Below are 21,941 nucleotides of genomic sequence, written 5' to 3'. Positions count from 1 at the left end.
TAACACCGCCGACCCCTATATTATATTTATTAACCCCTAATCTGCCCCCCACAACGTCGCCTCCACCTGCCTACACTTATTAACCCCTAATCTGCCGAGCGGACCACACCGCTATTATAATAAAGTTATTAACCCCTAATCCGCCTCACTAACCCTATAATAAATAGTATTAACCCCTAATCTGCCCTCCGTAACATCGCCGACACCTAACTTCAAACATTAACCCCTAATCTGCCGACTGGAGCTCACCGCTATTCTAATAAATGTATTAACCCCTAAAGCTAAGTCTAACCCTAACACTAACACCTCCCTAAGTTAAATATAATTTAAATCTAACGAAATTAATTAACTCTTATTAAATAAATTATTCCTATTTAAAGCTAAATACTTACCTGTAAAATAAACCCTAATATAGCTACAATATAAATTATAATTATATTATAGCTATTTTAGGATTTATATTTATTTTACAGGTAACTTTGTATTTATTTTAACCAGGTACAATAGCTATTAAATAGTTAAGAACTATTTAATAGCTAAAATAGTTAAAATAATTACAAAATTACCTGTAAAATAAATCCTAACCTAAGTTACAATTAAACCTAACACTACACTATCAATAAATTAATTAAATAAAATACCTACAATTACCTACAATTAAACCTAACACTACACTATCAATAAATTAATTAAATACAATATCTACAAATAAATACAATGAAATAAACTAACTAAAGTACAAAAAATAAAAAAGAACTAAGTTACAAAAAATAAAAAAATATTTACAAACATCAGAAAAATATTACAACAATTTTAAACTAATTACACCTACTCTAAGCCCCCTAATAAAATAACAAAGACCCCCAATATAAAAAAATGCCCTACCCTATTCTAAATTACTAAAGTTCAAAGCTCTTTTACCTTACCAGCCCTGAACAGGACCCTTTGCGGGCATGCCCCAAAGAATTCAGCTCTTTTGCCTGTAAAAAAAACACATACAATACCCCCCCAACATTACAACCCACCACCCACATACCCCTAATCTAACCCAAACCCCCTTAAATAAACCTAACACTAAGCCCCTGAAGATCTTCCTACCTTATCGTCACCATACCAGGTTCACCGATCGATCCAGAAGAGCTCCTCCAATGTCTTGATCCAAGCCCCAGCGGGGGGCTGAAGATGTCCATGATCCGGCTGAAGTCTTCTATCAACGGCATCTTCAATCTTCTTTCTTCCGGATCCATGTTCATCTTGCAGACCTCCGACGCGGAACATCCTGCTGGCCCGACGGACTACCGACGAATGAAGGCTCCTTTAAGGGACGTCATCCAAGATCGCGTCCCTCGAATTCCGATTGGCTGATAGGATTCTATCAGCCAATCGGAATTAAGGTAGGAAAATTCTGATTGGCTGATGGAATCAGCCAATCAGAATCAAGTTCAATCCGATTGGCTGATCCGATCAGCCAATCAGATTGAGCTTGCATTCTATTGGCTGTTCCGATCAGCCAATAGAATGCAAGCTCAATCTGATTGGCTGATCGGATCAGCCAATCGGATTGAACTTGATTCTGATTGGCTGATTCCATCAGCCAATCAGAATTTTCCTACCTTAATTCCGATTGGCTGATAGAATCCTATCAGCCAATCGGAATTCGAGGGACGCCATCTTGGATGACGTCCCTTAAAGGAACCGTCATTCTTCAGTTGGACGTCGTCGGAAGAAGATGGGTCCGCACTGGAGGTCTTCACGATGGAGCCGGTCCTCATCGGATGAAGATAGAAGATGCCGCTTGGAAGAAGATGGTTGCCGGTCCGGATCTACTCTTCTTCCCGGATAGGATGAAGACTTTGGACCCTCTTCTGGACTTCTTCAGCCGTCGGGTGATGGATGTCTAGCCCCCGCTTGGGCTTCGATGAAGATTTTGGAGCCAGGACGGATCGGTGATACCCGGTGAGGTGAAGATAAGGTAGGAAGATCTTCAGGGGCTTAGTGTTAGGTTTATTTAAGGGGGGGTTTGGGTTAGATTAGGGGTATGTGGGTGGTGGGTTGTAATGTTGGGGGGGTATTGTATGTTTTTTTTTACATGCAAAAGAGCTGAATTTCTTGGGGCATGCCCCGCAAAGGGCCCTGTTCAGGGCTGGTACGGTAAAAGAGCTTTGAACTTTAGTAATTTAGAATAGGGTAGGGCATTTTTTTATTTTGGGGGTCTTTGTTATTTTATTAGGGGGCTTAGAGTAGGTGTAATTAGTTTAAAATTGTTGTAATATTTTTCTAATGTTTATAAATATTTTTTTATTTTTTGTAACTTAGTTCTTTTTTATTTTTTGTACTTTAGTTAGTTTATTTCATTGTATTTATTTGTAGATATTGTATTTAATTCATTTATTGATAGTGTAGTGTTAGGTTTAATTGTAGGTAATTGTAGGTATTTTATTTAATTTATTTATTGTTAGTGTAGTGTTAGGTTTAATTGTAACTTAGGTTAGGATTTATTTTACAGGTAAATTTGTAATTATTTTAACTATTTTAGCTATTAAATAGTTCTTAACTATTTAATAGCTATTGTACCTGGTTAAAATAAATACAAAGTTACCTGTAAAATAAATATAAATCCTAAAATAGCTATAATATAATTATAATTTATATTGTAGCTATATTAGGATTTATTTTACAGGTAAGTATTTAGCTTTAAATAGGAATAATTTATTTAATAAGAGTTAATTAATTTCGTTAGATTTAAATTATATTTTTTTTTTTTTAAATCTTTTATTTATTACATAAGCCATCAGAAAAATAATACACTATACTGATCAAAAAAAATATATCTGCCACGCAGGGCACAATAACAAACTTTAAATCAAAAATACATTGCAAGAAATTTCACATTTTTCTTTCATTTCTCCATAATTTGTCAGTATCTAAACAAAAACTTGGCTTAGAATTTTTATCCTAATAATAGAAGAAGGAAGAAAAGGGAAAACCCGAGTAAAGCGGGGAAAAAGAGGAAAAAAAAAAAAAAAAAAAAAAAAAAAAAAGAAAAAGGGGAAAGTAAGAGAAAAAACCCCTCCGTTACCACCCCACTCAATGTTTCCTATGTATAATGTCTAGTTCAATCTTGAAATTATTCTCTGTGACTGGTAATCCATGATGCCGGGAATTCATCATGTACCACTAACTCCATAAAGCTATCTGAACTTAAAAACGGGGATAGTATTCGTTTTTGAATAGAAGGTAAATATGACTTGATTATTGGTAGCCAGTCTAGCAAGAATCTTTTTATTTTATTTTCTTTGGCGGAGGGGGCCGATTTCGCTTTCCAGTTTTTTGCTATAAGATGTCTAGTCGATAATATAATTGAGGACAAAGTTTTTAGTCTCAAAGGAGAATTGCTAAGTTGGATATTGAGAAAAATAATACTCTCTGGTTTGAACAGAATGTCAACACCGTAATGTTTTTTTAACCAGAAGGATAATTTTTTCCATAATTGTATCAATCTTGGGCAGTAATAAAACATATGCAATAAATCTGCTTTAGGGTATGAGCAGCGAGGACAGTTAGCGGAATGTGAGCTATACATTTTTGACAGTTTAACTGGTGTTATATAGAACCTATTTAGTATTTTGAAATGTGCTTCTTTCCAACTTGATGGGACTCGGCTCCTATTAACCAAGCTACAGCTCTGTTCTATTTCTCCCTCTTCTAGATTGGGACAATCTCGTGACCAAAAAATAAAGGTGCTATTAAGAAAAATAAGGCTCTGTTTATTCAACATGATATCGTACATAAGAGAAATTGAGGGTAATCCTATTTTGAATTTCAAGATAAATTTTTTAATATCAGACCATGCCAGAGACCGGTCCAGGCCCCATGATTGGTTACTGACATAATGTCTTAGTTGAAAATAAGCAAACATGTCCTTTCTAGGGAGGCCGAATTGGACAACGAGAGACTCAAATGTATGGATGAACCCATCATTATGAATTTAAATTATATTTAACTTAGGGGGGTGTTAGTGTTAGGGTTAGACTTAGCTTTAGGGGTTAACACATTTATTAGAATAGCGGTGAGCTCCAGTCGGCAGATTAGGGGTTAATGTTTGAAGTTAGGTGTCGGCGATGTTAGGGAGGGCAGATTAGGGGTTAATACTATTTATAATAGGGTTAGTGAGGCGGATTAGGGGTTAATAACTTTATTATAATAGCGGTGCGGTCCGCTCGGCAGATTAGGGGTTAAAAAGTGTAGGCAGGTGGAGGCGACGTTGTGGGGGGCAGATTAGGGGTTAATAAATATAATATAGGGGTCGGCGGTGTTAGGGGCAGCAGATTAGGGGTACATAAGTATAACGTAGGTGGCGGTCGGCAGATTAGGGGTTAATTATTGTAGGTAGCTGGCGGCGACGTTGTGGGGGGCAGGTTAGGGGTTAATAAATATAATATAGGGGTCGGCGGTGTTAGGGGCAGCAGATTAGGGGTACATAAGTATAACGTAGGTGGCGGTCGGCAGATTAGGGGTTAAAAAAATTTAATCGAGTGGCAGCGATGTGGGGGGACCTCGGTTTAGGGGTACATAGGTAGTTTATGGCTGTTAGTGTACTTTAGAGCACAGTAGTTAAGAGCTTTATGAACCGGCGTTAGCCCAGAAAGCTCTTAACTACTGACTTTTTTCTGCGGCTGGAGTTTTGTTGTTAGATTTCTGACGCTCACTTCAGACACGACTCTAAATACCGGAGTTAGAAAGATCCCATTGAAAAGATAGGATACGCAATTGACGTAAGGGGATCTGCGGTATGGAAAAGTCGCGGCTGAAAAGTGAGCGTTAGACCCTTTCCTGACTGACTCCAGATACCGGCGATAGCCTAAAACCAGCGTTAGGAGCCTCTAACGCTGGTTTTCACAGCTACCGCCAAACTCTAAATCTAGGCCATATTGAGCTGATTTAGAGACACACACATGTCATGTTTTATTTAAATAATAGTAAGAGAAGCTGGATAACACCACACATATGGAGTCACTATTGTAAAATATAGGCCTAAGTATTTTTTTTTAAATAATAATTAAAAAAAAAAAAGAAATTGCACAAAAGTTAAATTGCCAAAATGTTGCTTTAGAATATACTGCAGAGATAATTCTTGTAGGTTGTACATGAATATTTTATTATTATACTCACAATTAGTATATATTGGTCTTCTAAAAGGGCCTCCCTTGCAGAACACAAATTCTACTACAATTAGGTTAATTCCACTTATAAACCACAAAGTAGTGGTTTCAAAATTTTGATTTAAGGATGCTTCCTTATGTATAGTATTATTGCTTTCACTGCTGTTTGATGAAAGGCAGCCACTGCAAAAAAAAAAAAAGGGTAAGGTTTAAACATTATTGTATACTGTGATAAAATAGATTTCTAATAGTCTGTGAGAAAGAACAAAAACTACAAGAAAATTATAATTTTACCTCAGTACATCAGATTCATTATACCACGACTGTTTCTGGACAAGTGTAAAACCAATGGTTTGAACAATCAGACTGAAAATAAAGTTTAAAACCATTGACAATAAAAGAGGTGGTGAAATAAGCTGTCCGGATGGTCTGTAAGGAGCAAGCTTTTTGGCTGGACCAGTTAAGCTCACTGAAAGATAAAAAAAACATTAGAAACCTATTTTTAGTATTCACATTTCTCAGTCCACAATTTTTTTTTTATATTCTATTTCATTTTACTAATTGCCCCCTTTGAGGTTTGTTTACCATTCTTTATAGGCCTAATGTGACAATATTTATGTAAACAAATAGTTTATGTTATTTACTATCACAGGTGATATTTGTGTCAAATGGGAAATCTTATGATAAATGTGACATTTAAATTGAAAGTCAAATATTATACAGAATACAATATTCAACCACATAATTCCATATTTCTATGAAATATCACATTCAAAATAGAATTCACACTCAATTTATAGATTTTGTTGATTTAAAAGTAAACAGTGGATTGTGATAGTACTTTGATCAGAATGAATTGGACATTTAAAGGGACATTGTACTCTTAAATTTTTCTCCGCTTTAGGGCCAGATTACAAGTGGAACGCTATTTAACGCTCCCACTCGATCATTAACTCTGCTAGAAGTAAGTAAGGTTTTTCCGCCCGTCGGCTTGTGCTCGTAGTATGAATGGAAAGTAAACTGTATTTGCTTGAGCGCTAACCCGATGCTCGTAAAAAGAAGAACATAGAATATTGTGAGCAATAACCTATACTCCCGGAGCAAAAAGCTGAAAAAAACCTAACACCCTACTCGCATGCAACCTGATCACATATTCTCAAGTGTACTAACCCAACATGAAAATATGAATATCTCACATTCCAATGTTCTTCGCATAGAAGAATATGAACTATTTATTTATAAATAAATATTTCTACATATATCTGATTTTGTTTGCACAAATATATATAGGAATATCTATTTAATATTACATAGAACATATTCCGCTATGTGTAGAACATTGGAATGTAAAATATTGACAGTAAATGCACAGTATAACACTTTATCAAACAAGAGTATTGCATCAATATGTTTTTACATGTTTTCATCGTCTTAACTGCAAAGGGCTGAAATGCATGTTTGTGACACTTTTTTGTTTCGCGAAAGTCAACCATAGCTCTGAGGACACGCTAACCCGACGCGTGTTAACTTTGACGAGCGAAATACCGATGTGTGCAAACCCCCGTGATAGTTAGTGCTCCACTTGTAATCTGGCCCTTAATGTTTTCCTAATGGTCCATTTTACCTGCTGGAATGTATTTAATTGTTTGCAAACAGCTCCTGCACCTTCATTTGTTATTAAAAATAGCTACTTTGCTATGTTGTATCCCCATCAACACTGAAAATGTGAGTAATAAACATTTTCTCTGTAGAAAAGCTATGTTAACTGGAGACAATGGCCTCTATTTATCAACCTGTCAACTTACCTGCATTCGCTGGCACCAATACGCTCGCCTAAGATCGCCTAACATTGCTGCCGCGGACCTGAATACATTCTCCAAAATTATCAAGAAAGCTGTCAAAAAGCTGCGTACCAAGTACGGAGCGATGAGCAGCAGACTGTTGTTAACTAACAGTCATCGATCTCGCTGCTTTTCGGCTTATTCGCAGCTTTCTTGGTATACTGTCACTAAGCACCCACACTATACTATACTGTTTACCCCCTAAACCGCCACTCCCGGAGCCCACCGCACCTAAATAAAGTTATTAACCCCTAAACCGCCGCTCCCGGAGCCCACGCCACCTACATTATATGTATTAACCCCTAAATCGCCGCTCCCGGACCCCGCCGCAACTAAATAAAATGTTTAACCCCTAAACCGCAACTCCCGGATTCCGCCGCAACTAATTAAGTGTTTAGCCCCAAAACCGCTGCTCACAGACCCTGCCGCCAACTAAATTACATTTATTAACCCATAATCTGCCCCCCCTACACTGCCGCCACCTACATTAAATTTATTAGCCCCTAATCTGCTGCCCCCATTGTCGCCGCCACTATATTAAATTTATTAACCCCTAAACCTAAGTCTAACCCTAACTCTAACACCCCCTAACTTAAATATCATTTAAATTAATCTAAATAAATATTCCTATCATTAAATAAATTATACCTATTTAAAACTAAATACTTACCTATAAAATAAACCCTGAGATAGCTACAATATAACTAATAGTAAAATTGTATTTTAGGATTTATTTTTATTTTACAGGCAAGTTTGTATTAATTTTAACTAGGTACAATAGTTATTAAATAGTTATTAACTATTTAATAACTTCCTAGTTAAAATAAATATAAAAGTACCTGTAAAATAAAACCTAACCTAAGTTACAATTACACCTAACACTACACTATAATTAAATTAATTACCTAAATTAAAATAAATTAATTTCAATTAAATAAAATTAACTAAAGTACAAAAAACAAACACTAAATTACAGAAAATAATAAAATAATTACATTTTAAACTAATTACACCTAATCTAATCCCCCTATTAAAATAAAAAAGCCCCCCAAAATAATAAAAATCCCTACCCTATACTAAATTACAAAGGGCTTTTTGCGGGGCATTGACCCAAAGTAATCAGCTCTTTTACCTGTAAAAAAAAATACAATACCTCCCAACATTAAAACCCACCACCCACACACCCAACCCTACTCTAAAACCCACCCAATCCCCCCTTAAAAAACCTAACACTAACCCCCTGAAGATCACCCTACCTTGAGACGTCTTCACCCAACCGGGCCGAAGTCCTCAACAAAGCCGGGCAGAAGAGGTCCTCCAGACTGGCAGAAGTCTTCATCCAGACGGCATCTTCTATCTTCATCCATCCGGAGCAGAGCGGGTCCATCTTCAAGACATCCGATGCGGAGCATCCTTCCAGGCCGACGACTACCCGACGAATGAATATTTATATTGATGCAATCAGCCAATAGGATTGAGCTTGCATTCTATTGGCTGATTGGAACAGCCAATAGAATGCAAGTGCAATCCTATTAACTGATTGCATCAGCCAATAGGATGTTTCCTACCTGAATTCCAATTGGCTGATAGAGTTCTATCAGCCAATCGGAATTCAAGGGACGCCATCTTGGATGACGTCATTTAAAGGAATATTCATTCGTCGGGTAGTCGTCAGCCTGGAAGGATGTTCCGTGTCGGATGTCTTGAAGATGGACCCGCTCCGGATGGATGAAGATAGAAGATGCCATCTGGATAAAGACTTCTGCCCTTCTGGAGGACCACTTCTTCCCGGCTTGGATGAAGACTTCTGCCTGTCTGGAGGACCACTTCTGCCGGCTTCGTGGAGGACTTCGGCATGAAGACTTCTGCCCGTCTAGAGGACCACTTCTGCCGGCTTCGTGGAGGACTTCGGCCCGGTTGGGTGAAGATGTCTCAAGGTATGGTGATCTTCAAGGGGTTAGTGTTAGTTTTTTTTAAGGGGGGATTGGGTGGGTTTTAGAGTAGGGTTGGGTGTGTGGGTGGTGGATTTTAATGTTGGGGGGTATTGTACTTTTTTTTACAGGTAATAGAGCTGATTACTTTGGGGCAATGCCCCACAAAAGGCCCTTTTAAGGGCTATTTGTAATTTAGTATAGGGTAGGGCTTTTTATTATTTTGTTTTTTTTTTTTATTTTGTTAGGGGTATTAGATTAGGTGTAATTAGTTTAAAAAAATTGTAATCATTTTATTATTTTCTGTAATTTAGTTTTTTTTGTACTTTAGATAATTGTTTTTAATTGTATTTAATTGTATTTAGTTTAGGGAATTTATTTAATTATAGTGTAGTGTTAGGTGTAATTGTAATTTAGGTTAGGTTTTATTTTACAGGTATATTTGTATTTATTTTAACTAGGAAGTTATTAAATAGTTAATAACTATTTAATAACTATTGTACCTAGTTAAAAAAAAAAACAAAGTTGCCTGTAAAATAAAAATAAATCCTAAGCTAGCTACAATGTAACTATTAGTTATATTGTAGCTAGCTTAGGGTTTATTTTACAGGTAAGTATTTAGTTTTAAATAGCAATAATTTATTTAATGACAGTAATTTTATTTAGATTTATTTAAATTATATTTACGTTACTGGCTGTTAGGGTTAGACTTAGGTTTAGGGGTTAATAAATTTAATATAGTGGCGGCGACGTTGGGGGCGGCAGATTAGGGGTTAATAAATGTAGGTAAGTGGTGGCGGTGTAGGGGGCAAATTAGGGGTTAATAAATATAATGTAGGTGGTGGCGGTGTAGGGGGCGGCAGATTAGGGGTTAAACACTTTATTAGAGTTGCGGTGAGCTCTGGGAGCGGCGGTTTAGGGGTTAATACATTTATTAGAGTTGTGGCAGTATGGGGGGGCAGATTAGGGGTTAATAAGTATAATGTAGGTGACGGTGGGCTCCAGGAGCGGCAGTTTAGGGGTTAAACACTTTATTTAGTGGCGGCAGTGTAGGGGGGGCAGATTAGGGGTGTTTAGACTCAGGGTACATGTTAGGGTGTTAGGTGTAGACATTTCCCATAGAAATCAATAGGATATCGGACAGCAGCGAACATAAGCTTTTGCTGCTTTCAGACTCCCATTGATTCCTATGGCATCCGCCGCCTCCAGGGCGGCAGATTGAAAACCAGGTACGCTGGGCCGGAAAAGTGCTGAGCGTACCTGGTAGGAATTTGATAACTTCCAAAAGTAGTCAGATAGTGCCAAACTTGCGTTTGGAACATCTGTAGTGATGTAAGCATCGATCTGTGTCGTACTGAGTCCAGCGGATTGTATGCTACGTCACTATACAGTATTCTACTTTTGCCGGTCTGTAGGGTTTGATAACTAAGGCAAATCAGGCTCGCCACAAATACGCTGCGGAATTCCAGCGTATTTGCAGTTGACGGCTTGATAACTAGAGGCCAATGGCACTGATTGATCTCACAGGGGTGTATGGGGAGAGAAAGTTTTTTTTTTTTAATTTCTTTTTATTGAAACATAAATATGATTAACAAACATATATGGCATGATAACAAAAACTTCTATATGATGAACAGATTTTTTTTTTCATGTGAAATAGCTGGCTGTGCTCATTCAACACCCAAAGCCATAATTACCTAAATCTAACCTAGGTGACATTAGCAGGCCTGCTTTACTTGCGGGTTCAGCTCATTTTTATGGGCATCTTCTGAAGAACAATAGGTGATGGTTTAATGAGTAAAAACAGCTATAAACACAAAGGCATACATTTTCATGCATTTAATACCATGCAGTAGGTATAACAAGTTATTTAAAACACAAGAGGGGAAACACATTTTTAAATTTGAATGGCTATCATTTTTTTTAAATGAAGAATCTTTTAATAGAATGCAAACAAAAACATAAGTAAATAAATGTGACTTTACATCCTAAGTCTGTTTAGAATTAACGTGTCAGTTTAGTTTTCAAATATTATTGAAACATTAATGCATCCCTTCAATATACTAATATTCTAATGGTTAATCTGTAAAATGTACAGGTCATTAGCTTTATGACTTGTCAGTATCACCTTAATTATTATTAAACTCATATAGTAAACAAAGCCAAAGGAAACGCCTGGATGACAGACATGGAAAAAGGGGTTATTTGACTCCACTTAGAAGGAATAGAGGGGTCAGTAAGGCTTTTTGTGCAGTGGAGTTTCTAAACCCCTAGTCAGAAGTGAAGCCACCTTATTGTCTGGATCAAGATGGGGATGACAAGTGCTAGGCCGCCCTCCCAAGTTTATGCAGATGTTGGGCAGAGGTTGTTGAAGCTGTGTCCGTTGCTTGCACTGGGCTTTACACCTTGTCTTATGAGAGTGGGTACCTCGTGTTAGGGAGAGAATTAATTATGGGGCGTGCGTTTAGCAACTGGAGTGAGACACATTTTGGTAAAGAAAAGCATGAACTGATGTTGGGGTTTTTATTTATTGCCGATGATTTGATAATGTTAAAAAGTTGTTATCTAATTAGCTGCATGTGGACTGTGTCTTATGTATGAGGGAAAGGTGGTTTGCAGAATTACTTGGCAATGTGGGGTCATATATACAGTATATATTATCTATATATATCTAGTTAATTTAATTTCTGCACCATAGTTTGGTTTAACTGTTACTCAAATCACAAAACATACAACTTGTACACATATAGTTAGACTATAGGCACATAGTGGAATATACTGCTTATATGTTTATTTTATAGTTAAACTGTGATAAAACAGAATGAATTTAAATGTTTGTAGAATATCCGTTGTTATTATTGGTTTTTTTTATAATGCTCCAACAGATTATGCAGCCCTATCAGTTTATGCTTTGAGAATACAGTACAGTAAGGTGCAAATGTTGCCTAGGCCACTGTCCTGTTATGCTGTAGTATAATGTATACAGAAATTTACAGTACAGTATACAACTTGTATTTATTATCATTTTAAGCCATTTGCCTATTCAAATCAGCCAATAGAATTAAAGTAGCTCTCATCCGATTGGCTGATTTGAATTTGAAGGCTCAAATCAGCCAATAGGAATTCAAGGGACGCCATTTTTAATTGCGTACCTTGAATTCCTAATCAGTGTACGGCGGCGATCGTATGAAGAGGATCCTCCACGCTCCATGGCTCCGGTCTTCAGTTCCAGCTTCGCCGATCTTCAGTTCCTGCATCGCCGGTCTTCAGCTCCGCGGTCATCGGTCTTCAACTCCTCCGCTCCGCACCGGCTGGTTCCTGGAAGAAGACTTCTCCGCCTGGAACAGGACCTTCTCCGCTGGTCTTCAGGACAGGTAAGGACCACTTGGGGGTTAGACTTAGGTTTTTTTAAGGGGGGATAGGGTGGGTTTTAGAGTAGGGGTGTGTGGGTGGTGGGTTGTAATGGGGGGTTGTTTTTTTTTTTACAGGTAAAAGAGCTGATTACTTTGGGGCAATGCCTCACAAAAGGCCCTTTTAAGGGCTGGTAATAGAGCTGATTACTTTTTGTAATTTAGCTTAGGGTAGGGACATTTTTTTTATTTTGGGGGGCTTTGTTATTTTATTAGGGGGCTTAGATTAGGTGTTATTAGCTTAAAATTCTTGTAATTTTTTTATTTTTTGTAATTTAGTGGGGGTTTTTTGTAATTTAGTTTAGTGTATTTAATTATATTTTAGTTTAGATAATTGTAGTTTATTTAATGAATTTATTGATAGTGTAGGTGTTTTTGTAACTTAGGTTAGGATTTATTTTACAGGTAAATTGGTAATTATTTTAACTAGGTAGCTATTAAATAGTTATTAACTATTTAATAGCTATTGTACCTAGTTAAAATAAATACCAAGTTACCTGTAAAATAAATATAAACCATAAAATAGCTACAATGTAATTATTTATTATATTGTAGCTATCTCAGGGTTTATTTTATAGGTAAGTATCTAGTTTTAAATAGGAACATTTTAGTTAATAATATTAATATTATTTAGATTTATTTCAATAATAATTAAGTTAGGGGTGTTAGAGTTAGATAGGGCTAATATACAGGGAGTGCAGAATTATTAGGCAAATGAGTATTTTGACCACATCATCCTCTTTATGCATGTTGTCTTACTCCAAGCTGTATAGGCTCGAAAGCCTACTACCAATTAAGCATATTAGGTGATGTGCATCTCTGTAATGAGAAGGGGTGTGGTCTAATGACATCAACACCCTATATCAGGTGTGCATAATTATTAGGCAACTTCCTTTCCTTTGGCAAAATGGGTCAAAAGAAGGACTTGACAGGCTCAGAAAAGTCAAAAATAGTGAGATATCTTGCAGAGGGATGCAGCACTCTTAAAATTGCAAAGCTTCTGAAGCGTGATCATCGAACAATCAAGCGTTTCATTCAAAATAGTCAACAGGGTCGCAAGAAGCGTGTGGAAAAACCAAGGCGCAAAATAACTGCCCATGAACTGAGAAAAGTCAAGCGTGCAGCTGCCAAGATGCCACTTGCCACCAGTTTGGCCATATTTCAAAACTTCAACATCACTGGAGTGCCCAAAAGCACAAGGTGTGCAATACTCAGAGACATGGCCAAGGTAAGAAAGGCTGAAAGACGACCACCGAGTAGAGTAGGTGTAATTAGTTTAAAATTGTTGTAATATTTTTCTTATGTTTGTAAATATTTTTTTATTTTTTGTAACTTAGTTCTTTTTTATTTTTTGTACTTTAGCTAGTTTATTTAATTGTATTTATTTGTAGCAATTGTATTTAATTAATTTATTGATAGTGTAGTGTTAGGTTAATTGTAGGTAATTGTAGGTAGTTTATTTAATTAATTTATTGATAGTCTAGTGTTAGGTTTATTTGTAACTTAGGTTAGGATTTCTTTTACAGGTAAATTTGTAATTATTTTAACTATTTTAGCTATTAAATAGTTCTTAACTATTTAATAACTATTGTACCTGGTTAAAATAAATACAAAGTTACCTGTAAAATAAATATAAATCCTAAAATAGCTATAATATAATTATAATTTATATTGTAGCTATATTAGGATTTATTTTACAGGTAAGTATTTAGCTTTAAATAGGAATAATTTATTTAATAAGAGTTAATTAATTTTGTTAGATTTAAATTATATTTAACTTAGGGGGGTGTTAGTATTAGGGTTAGACTTAGCTTTAGGGGTTAATACATTTATTAGAATAGCGGCGTGATTCGGTCGGCAGATTAGGGGTTAATAATTGAAGTTAGGTGTCGGCGATGTTAGGGAGGGCAGATTAGGGGTTAATACTATTTATGATAGGATTAGTGATGCGGATTAGGGGTTAATAACTTTATTATAGTAGCGATCAGGTCCGGTCGGCAGATTAGGGGTTAATAAGTGTAGGCAGGTGGAGGCGACGTTGTGAGGGGCAAATTAGGGGTTAATAAATATAATATAGGGGTCGGCGATGTTAGGGCAGCAGATTAGGGGTACATAGGGATAATGTAAGTAGCGGCGGTTTACGGAGCGGCAGATTAGGGGTTAATAATAATATGCAGGGGTCAGCGATAGCGGGGGCGGCAGATTAGGGGTTAATAAGTGTAAGGTTAGGGGTGTTTAGACTCGGGGTACATGTTAGAGTGTTAAGTGCAGACGTAGGAAGGGTTACCGCATAGCAAACAATGGGGCTGCGTTAGGAGCTGAACGCGGCTTTTTTGCAGGTGTTTGTTTTTTTTTCAGCTCAAACAGCCCCATTGTTTCCTATGGGGGAATCGTGCACGAGCACGTTTTTGAGGCTGGCCGCGTCCGTAAGCAACTCTGGTATCGAGAGTTGAAGCTGCGTTAAAAATGCTCTACGCTCCTTTTTTGGAGCCTAACGCAGACTTTATGTGGACTCTCAATACCAGAGTTATTTTTATGGTGCGGCCAGAAAAAAGCCGGCGTTAGTTTTTCGGGTCGTTACCGACAAAACTCCAAATCTAGCGGTAAATTAATTATTAACTATATTAATAATATATATAATAACTATATTAACCCTAATATACCGTATTGTTCCGCATATAGGCCGCACTTTTTTCCCTTGATTTGTAGCTTTAAATGTGCAGTGCGGCCTATATGCGGGGCGCGGCCTATAATCGGGTGTTTATCAGCAAATTTGTACTTGCGCAGTACAGCCGAACTTCCGGTGCACCCTGTGGCCTTATGGGGATTGTAGTCCGCCTGAGTTGGATAGTTTTGCAACATTTTGCAAAGGTAATTGGTTTGGATAATGAGCAGGACGCTCATATGCAGGAGCCACCACTGTGAAGGTGTGTAAAGATGTGGTAATGCTGTGTAATAATGTACTGAGCACAGTGTAACTTGGAGCTTGGGCTTATGAATGAGGAGGGAGGAAGTGAGTGGAGCACACAATGTCCCATATGAGTCCGTTTTGCTACTGATATTGTCAGGTAAGAAAGTGCTTTTATCCCCATCACATCGTACCTGCTAAAAATGTACCAGTACATACAAAATTGCAGCTTTAATATGTTAAAATAAAAAAAAAGGAAAGATGCTGTACTCCTTAGTACTGGTAATTTCAAATGTGAAAAAAAGTCTTCATTCAGCCATTACAGCTTTAATGGCTGAATAAAGTTTTTTTTCACATTTGAAATTACTATTGAGTGCAGCATCTTTCCTTGTTTTTCTTTTTTCTATACTCTTGGGGAAGTGTAAAAGGATCCCCTGGGAGCTGACACCCTGCATTGGGACTCATTGCTTGCACATTGTGTGTGTTTTCTTTATATTTTTTTATTTCTTCAAAATGGCACCCAAACTTTAATGGTGCGGCCTATAATCAGATGCGGCCTATATGCGGCACAATACGGTAATTAGGGTTAATATAGTTAATATAGGTGGCGGCGGTGTAGGGGGGTCAGATTAGGGGTTAATATATTTAATATAGGTGGCGGCGGTGTAGGGGGATTAGATTAGGGGTTAATCATTTTAATATAGGTTAGGGGGTAATGTAGTTAAAAAAGGTGGCAGGGGGGTAGGGGGCTCATATTAGGGGGTAATATAGTTAATATAGGTGGCGGGGGGGTAGGGGGCTCACATTAGGGGGTAATATAGTTAAAATAGGTGGTGGCAGTGTAGGGGGATCATATTAGGGGGTAATATAGTTAATGTAGGTATCGGCGGGGTAGGGGGCTCACATTACGGGGTAATATAGTTAATGTAGCTGACGGCGGGGTCCGGGAGCGGCGGTTTAGGGGTTAATATATTTATTGTTAGGAGTGAGAGGGGGCATTGCGGATAGAGAGGTATACGTGTCGGGTTATTTTTGGGAGGCGTGTTAGACAGTAACGGCAGATTGTATACTTTAGTAAGTTTTTTTATGCGGCGGCAGTTTCTAAAGTGCCGTAAGTCACTGGCGACTCCAAAAATGAGATAGCTCGCTGTGCGAGCTGAAACTACGGACGGCGCAGGTTTCCACGCTTGAGCCGAAACCTGCGCCGTATATCGGATTGCGCCCGATGTCTTTATCTTAAAATTAAATAAAACCAAGTTTCGGAAATTTTACAAAAGAGCAGTGATTAGAAATGGATAAATTGATTATAGCACCTTGCATTAAGTGTTAATTTTGACAGCAAATTTTGATTTAGTTTTAGTCATAGGGTCCCATTTATCAAGCTTCCTATGGAGCTTGTGGGCCAGAAACAGCAGTTATGAAGCAGTGGTCACAAAGACTGCTGCTCCATAACCCTGTCCATCTGCTCTGAGCAGGAATCACCGGAATTCAACCCGTTGACACCCCCTGCTGGCGGCCCATTGGCAGCGAGTCTGCAGGGGGCGACGTTGCACCAGCAGCTCTTGCTCTCCGCATTCAGCGAGGTCTTGCGGACCTGATCCGCATTGTCGGATCAGGTCCGCAAGACCTTTAGTAAATATGCCTCATAGTCTTTTGACTAAAATGCCATTTTAGTTTTAGTCGTATTTTAGTCATCATAATTTCTTTAGTTTTATTCTCATTTTAGTCTAGTTTTAGTCGACGAAATTAACTGGTTAACACTGGTGTAGAGGCTTGTCACTTTCCACCAGTACAGCTGTCCATATTATTTGTTTACATTGCAGCAGCAATTATGTACAAACAAGCATTTCATAATAGTTTTAAAAATGTTCCCATGCACAAGAAGACAAAAAACAAAAGCTGCTATATTTCCCACTGTATTAAAGGTTGTCACTATCCTATAATAGATCAAATGTTTTCATATGTATTGATTCATCTTTCTGTGAAGTCACTTACTTGTTAGTGCAACTGTGATAGTGATAGCTACATCCTGCAAAAGATAATGACGAACTCCCAGATAGGTTCTTCTCTGAAGAAATTGAATTATTAAAGCAAACATTATAACTAAATGTTTACACGATGCACCATATTATAAACTACATATGTTGTGTATTGTAATATCAAGAACTTAAAAACAAAGTTTTGTGTAAGTAATAATAATGAGTCACTGTCTATAATGCTGGAACATTAAAAAAATGCCTTTAAAATGCTAGATAAAGAAAGTCAGAGATTAATGATTTAAATTTGGAGGACCACAGACCAAGCCTGTAGCTTAAAGGGACATGTCCCTTTAACTGTTACGAGGCAGGACTCAGGAGTAGTAGACTGCAGAGACAGGAGTAGTAGAGTGCAGAGACAGGAGTTTTACGAGTGCAGAGAAAGGAGCTTTATGAATGCAAAGACAGGAGTAGTAGAGTGTAGAGACAGGAGTAGTAGAGTGCAGAGACAGAAGTAGTAGCATGCAGAGACAGATGTAGTAGAGTGCAGAGACAGGAGTAGTAGAGTGCGGAGTGGACTTTTGAGGTAGAATCACAGCAGGTGTGGGAATATATAATACAAATAATTGAAAATAAATTCTATAGACATATGGTATGCTAAATTCAAAAGAGTTGTATAATTATAAAGAAGGAAGGGCTGGTTGGCAGTGTTACTTGATTAACCTGAAAACTTGCTAGCAGCACAATAATTACTTGGTGTGAAATAACGTATAAAAGTGAAATCACAACAATCTATTAGTGTTGCAAAGTTTATTTTAAAGCAATAAAAGGATGTGTGTCAAAGCCTTACCCAAAACAGAAGCATCAAGCATATTAATTCAATCATTGCATACATTGCAACATACTTAAACATACAGAATGATGTAACAAGGCAATTTCTTCCCTCCCTGCAAAGAAAGTAAAATAAACAAATATATTAACCAGATTATCTTCATCATTTTTTTTTTTTTTTTGTTTATTGAGGTTTAATGCAAACAAAATACACAAGAAAAAATATATACATCTTCATACTTAGATGTCAGAACAGAGAATTATGAATAACCAAATCAAAGAATCAAGTTCACATGTAGTATGATCATACTGTAAATATATCAATGCAGCCTGAAATAGTAGCACCTCATTTTAAAGGGAAAGGGGAACATTTCAAATATCACTAGTAATAGGCATATATAAACAGTATTGGGAGTTTCGAATAGGGTCTGTGCCCTTACGCTTAACCAGTAAGCAGAGTGGTAGGGGGGAGGAACGAAGCATACTATAAAGGGCGTGTGACAAGTTTACTCCTCAGGACCTACAAAAGAGGTCTGTCTTACTAATCACCCTTTACCAGTGAATAGAAATATATAGTTTTTTGTATGACCTCGCCAGTACCTGACACTCTAAGGCACGTCCACTAGAATATCGTATATATTTCCATTGTATTAGGGACGCTGGGAAACAGTATATCTCCTGAGGCAAAATGATAATGTACAAGATAGATGGCATATCAAATGGCGCAGTAATCTAAACAACTAAATATACTGCGCATTCACTTAAAACTTGTAGGATCTTTAGCAAAGGCTCAATGGATCATATTAGGGACCAAATTCCTCAGAGAGAGCGTGACACATACATTTGATAAAGCAGAGTTTAGACCCCAATATATGTACAATCTTATATTCTTTCAGTAACAAACTAAGTGAAAAATACGCAGAGATAACTCAAAGTAGGTATAATAAAATATAGCCTTATTAAATCCACTTGTATATACTTGGGTATTACTGGTATATGTCTAAGTGCAAAGGGATTAGGGGACATAGCAAATTGAAAAGGTAGAATCTCAATGTGTCTAAAGGACCTATATCAAAATAGAGTTAGCTAGGTAATAGAAGTATTCTAAATAGAGTTATGCACATCTAATGCAACTTGCATATTAGTAAACCTTGTATAAATACAGACTAATTAAGAGATGAGCGTTATCAAAGTGTAGCATGTACCCACCAATCTGGGAACAACTGTTATCCAAGACGCGTTCCCCCGCCTCGGCCACAGACAGAGGAAACGACATCCAACTATAATATGTGATGGGCTTTGGTTTCCCCTAAAACTATAAATATTCATAGATAGCAGCTATCTGCCTAAAAAAGTGGTGGGTATATTCAACTCTAAGTCTTATATAGCGCTCAAAAACCAAAGATACCTAATGCATATCTAAAATGTATGTGCTGATAAGATATCTATCTATAGTCTGGTCTTATTTTTAACAAAAGCTCTAATGCCTAATACATTATCAAAGCAAGAATATCAATGAACAAAAATAAAGCATTTGCTCATGGAACTACAAGCTTTTAACTTACTACCAGATAACAACAGTCCAAGCATGCTGTCCATAAGAAAGATATAAACAGTTTCGAGCAGCATTAATCAAGGCACCGGCAACTTGCTTAGTTCGTGTTTGCCAGTGTCATATCTCAAGGGTTCATCCAACCCCAGCCTTTGGGGATTTGTCCATAGTCCCACTATCCACCGGACCATAGGTATCAGCCCCCAGCAGTGTCCCATCGTCAGACGGCCACCAGGTCACAGAAAACATCATGTTGCACAGGTAGTCCGGGATAATGCACCCATATACTGTCAAGAGGTACCTATTTGCGATCCCTGTATATATCGGATTCTCAGCTGTCTGGTGTCGCATTGTTGTCCTGTCTCCTGTTGCTCTGCCCTTGCCGCAGATTTCCTCCATATCAGTAAAGGCCTTCCCGTCGCTTCTGGTATGAGTTCCATAATCGCAGCCAGTATCCACTGGCCTCCTCATCTCCTCTGTTGCAAAGCGGCTCAGCTTCGGTTCAGTGTGTGCTGTACTAGAGGTAGGCAGCAAGCGCCGGGGTCTCATAGCGCTGTCACCGACCTGCTTCGGTAGAATAGTATTAGGCTGAGGATCCAGCGTCAGAGTAGGACCAACCAGGGGCCGAAACGCCATCTTGATCGTGTCTTCCATTACGGCTTGAAAGGCATCCAGTAGGTCACATAAACTAGTTAGATCGCACATGTCAACCTCCACGGTATGTCCTCGCAGTGAACAAGAGGCGAGTGGGTTAAATATAGCTAGTAGTCTTCGTTATTTATGCAGCGGCCGCCACCATAAGGTTCATAGAGAATAAGCAAGGCCCAGAATTGCATGTGGCGTTCTTGAAGAGCATAGGTCAGGATAGCCGTCAAATTTCCACTTCCAAACTACAATCAAAGTATAAGTTATGTTTCTGCTTCCTTCAGGAAAGCATTTGTTGCATCAAATTTTTTCTCACTAATCCCAAATAGTTAAATTTTGTCTATTTTGTTCAGGAGCTTCATCAAGACGCATCCTGCCGCTTCAAGAGTTAGCTCCTCCCCATCTTCATCATTTTTAATGGAAAAATTCAGAAGGCTGGCTTAGAATAATGTTAATCAAATACATAAATAAACACTAGCAAGATGTATCATAGCCGGTAATATTTTTATTTCAAAACATAGTACTGCACAAGAAAAGGGTTACGTTTAAAGGTTTTGCAATTAGCAGAAAATTAAGGTTCATTCAGAACCAAAAAGTATCAATAGCTTAATTAATAATATGGGCAGCCCCCACAGTGATGCTGGTAGAAAGGGAAATGTTTCCAAAACCCCAGACTTGTGTGTTAGAGGTGGTTATGTGCAGGAGCAGGTGTGTGTAGATGATGGAGTTTTTATGTTTAATACAAGAGTTTTAGCGCTGAGGGATCTGTTGACGCTTTACAAATAATGGATAATAATAATACTTAATAGAAAGGTTCAATTATCATTTTGCTGATCAGATGTTTAGGAATTTTAATCTGGTATTTCAATAGAAAATGTCAATCACAAAAAAACTGGAATTTTTATGTAAAATATATATTTTGTTTCAGTTATTTCATGTAAAAAAAACAAAAAACATAATTTATGTAAGAACTTAACTGATAAATTAATTTCTTTCATATTGGCAAGAGTCCATGAGCTAGTGATGTATGGGATATACATTCCTTCCAGGAGGGGCAAAGTTTCCCAAACCTCAAAATGCCTATAAATACACCCCCCCACCACACCCACAATTCAGTTTAATGAATAGCCAAGAAGTGGGGTGATAAGAAAGGAGCGAAAGCATCAACAAGGAATTGGAATAATTGTGCTTTACACAAAAAAATCATAACCACCACAAAAAAGGGTGGGCCTCATGGACTCTTGCCAATATGAAAGAAATTAATTTATCAGGTAAGTTCTTACATAAATTATGTTTTCTTTCATGTAATTGGCAAGAGTCCATGAGATAGTGACGTATGGGATAGCAAATACGATGTGGCACTCCACGCAAGAGTCACTAGAGAGGGAGGGATAAAAATAAAGACAGCCAATTCCGCTGAAAAATCAATCCACAACCCAAATCAAAAGTTTTAATCTTTATAATGAAAAAATCTGAAAATATAAGCAGAAGAATCAAACTGAAACAGCTGCCTGAAGAACTTTTCTACCAAAAACTGCTTTTGAAGAAGAGAAAACATCAAAATGGTAGAATTTAGTAAAAGTATGCAAAGAAGACCAAGTTGCTGCTTTGCAAATCTGATCAACAGAAGCTTCATTCTTAAAAGCCCAGGAAGGAGAAACTGACCTAGTAGAATGAGCCGTAAT

The 21,941-nt window shown here is 37.5% G+C and overlaps 1 protein-coding gene across 1 annotated transcript in view; it reads right to left on the bottom strand.

Annotated features, from left to right (window-relative positions):
• Positions 1-21,941, bottom strand: part of LOC128657507 (probable cation-transporting ATPase 13A4) — a 252,157-nt gene that overhangs the window by 43,452 nt on the left and 186,764 nt on the right. The window contains exons 24-27 of the mRNA XM_053711874.1: positions 18,079-18,175; positions 17,248-17,320; positions 5,457-5,631; positions 5,173-5,345 (exon numbers count right to left, since the gene is read on the bottom strand). Of these exons, the coding sequence (XP_053567849.1) occupies positions 5,173-5,345; positions 5,457-5,631; positions 17,248-17,320; positions 18,079-18,175 (518 nt within the window). The remainder of the gene's footprint in view (positions 1-5,172; positions 5,346-5,456; positions 5,632-17,247; positions 17,321-18,078; positions 18,176-21,941) is intronic.

Source organism: Bombina bombina, chromosome 4 (genome assembly GCF_027579735.1).
Source record: "Bombina bombina isolate aBomBom1 chromosome 4, aBomBom1.pri, whole genome shotgun sequence".
NCBI classification, from domain to species: Eukaryota; Metazoa; Chordata; class Amphibia; order Anura; family Bombinatoridae; genus Bombina; species Bombina bombina.
Note: the sequence above shows the minus strand (reverse complement) of the source record. Positions and strands in the feature narration are given on the sequence as shown.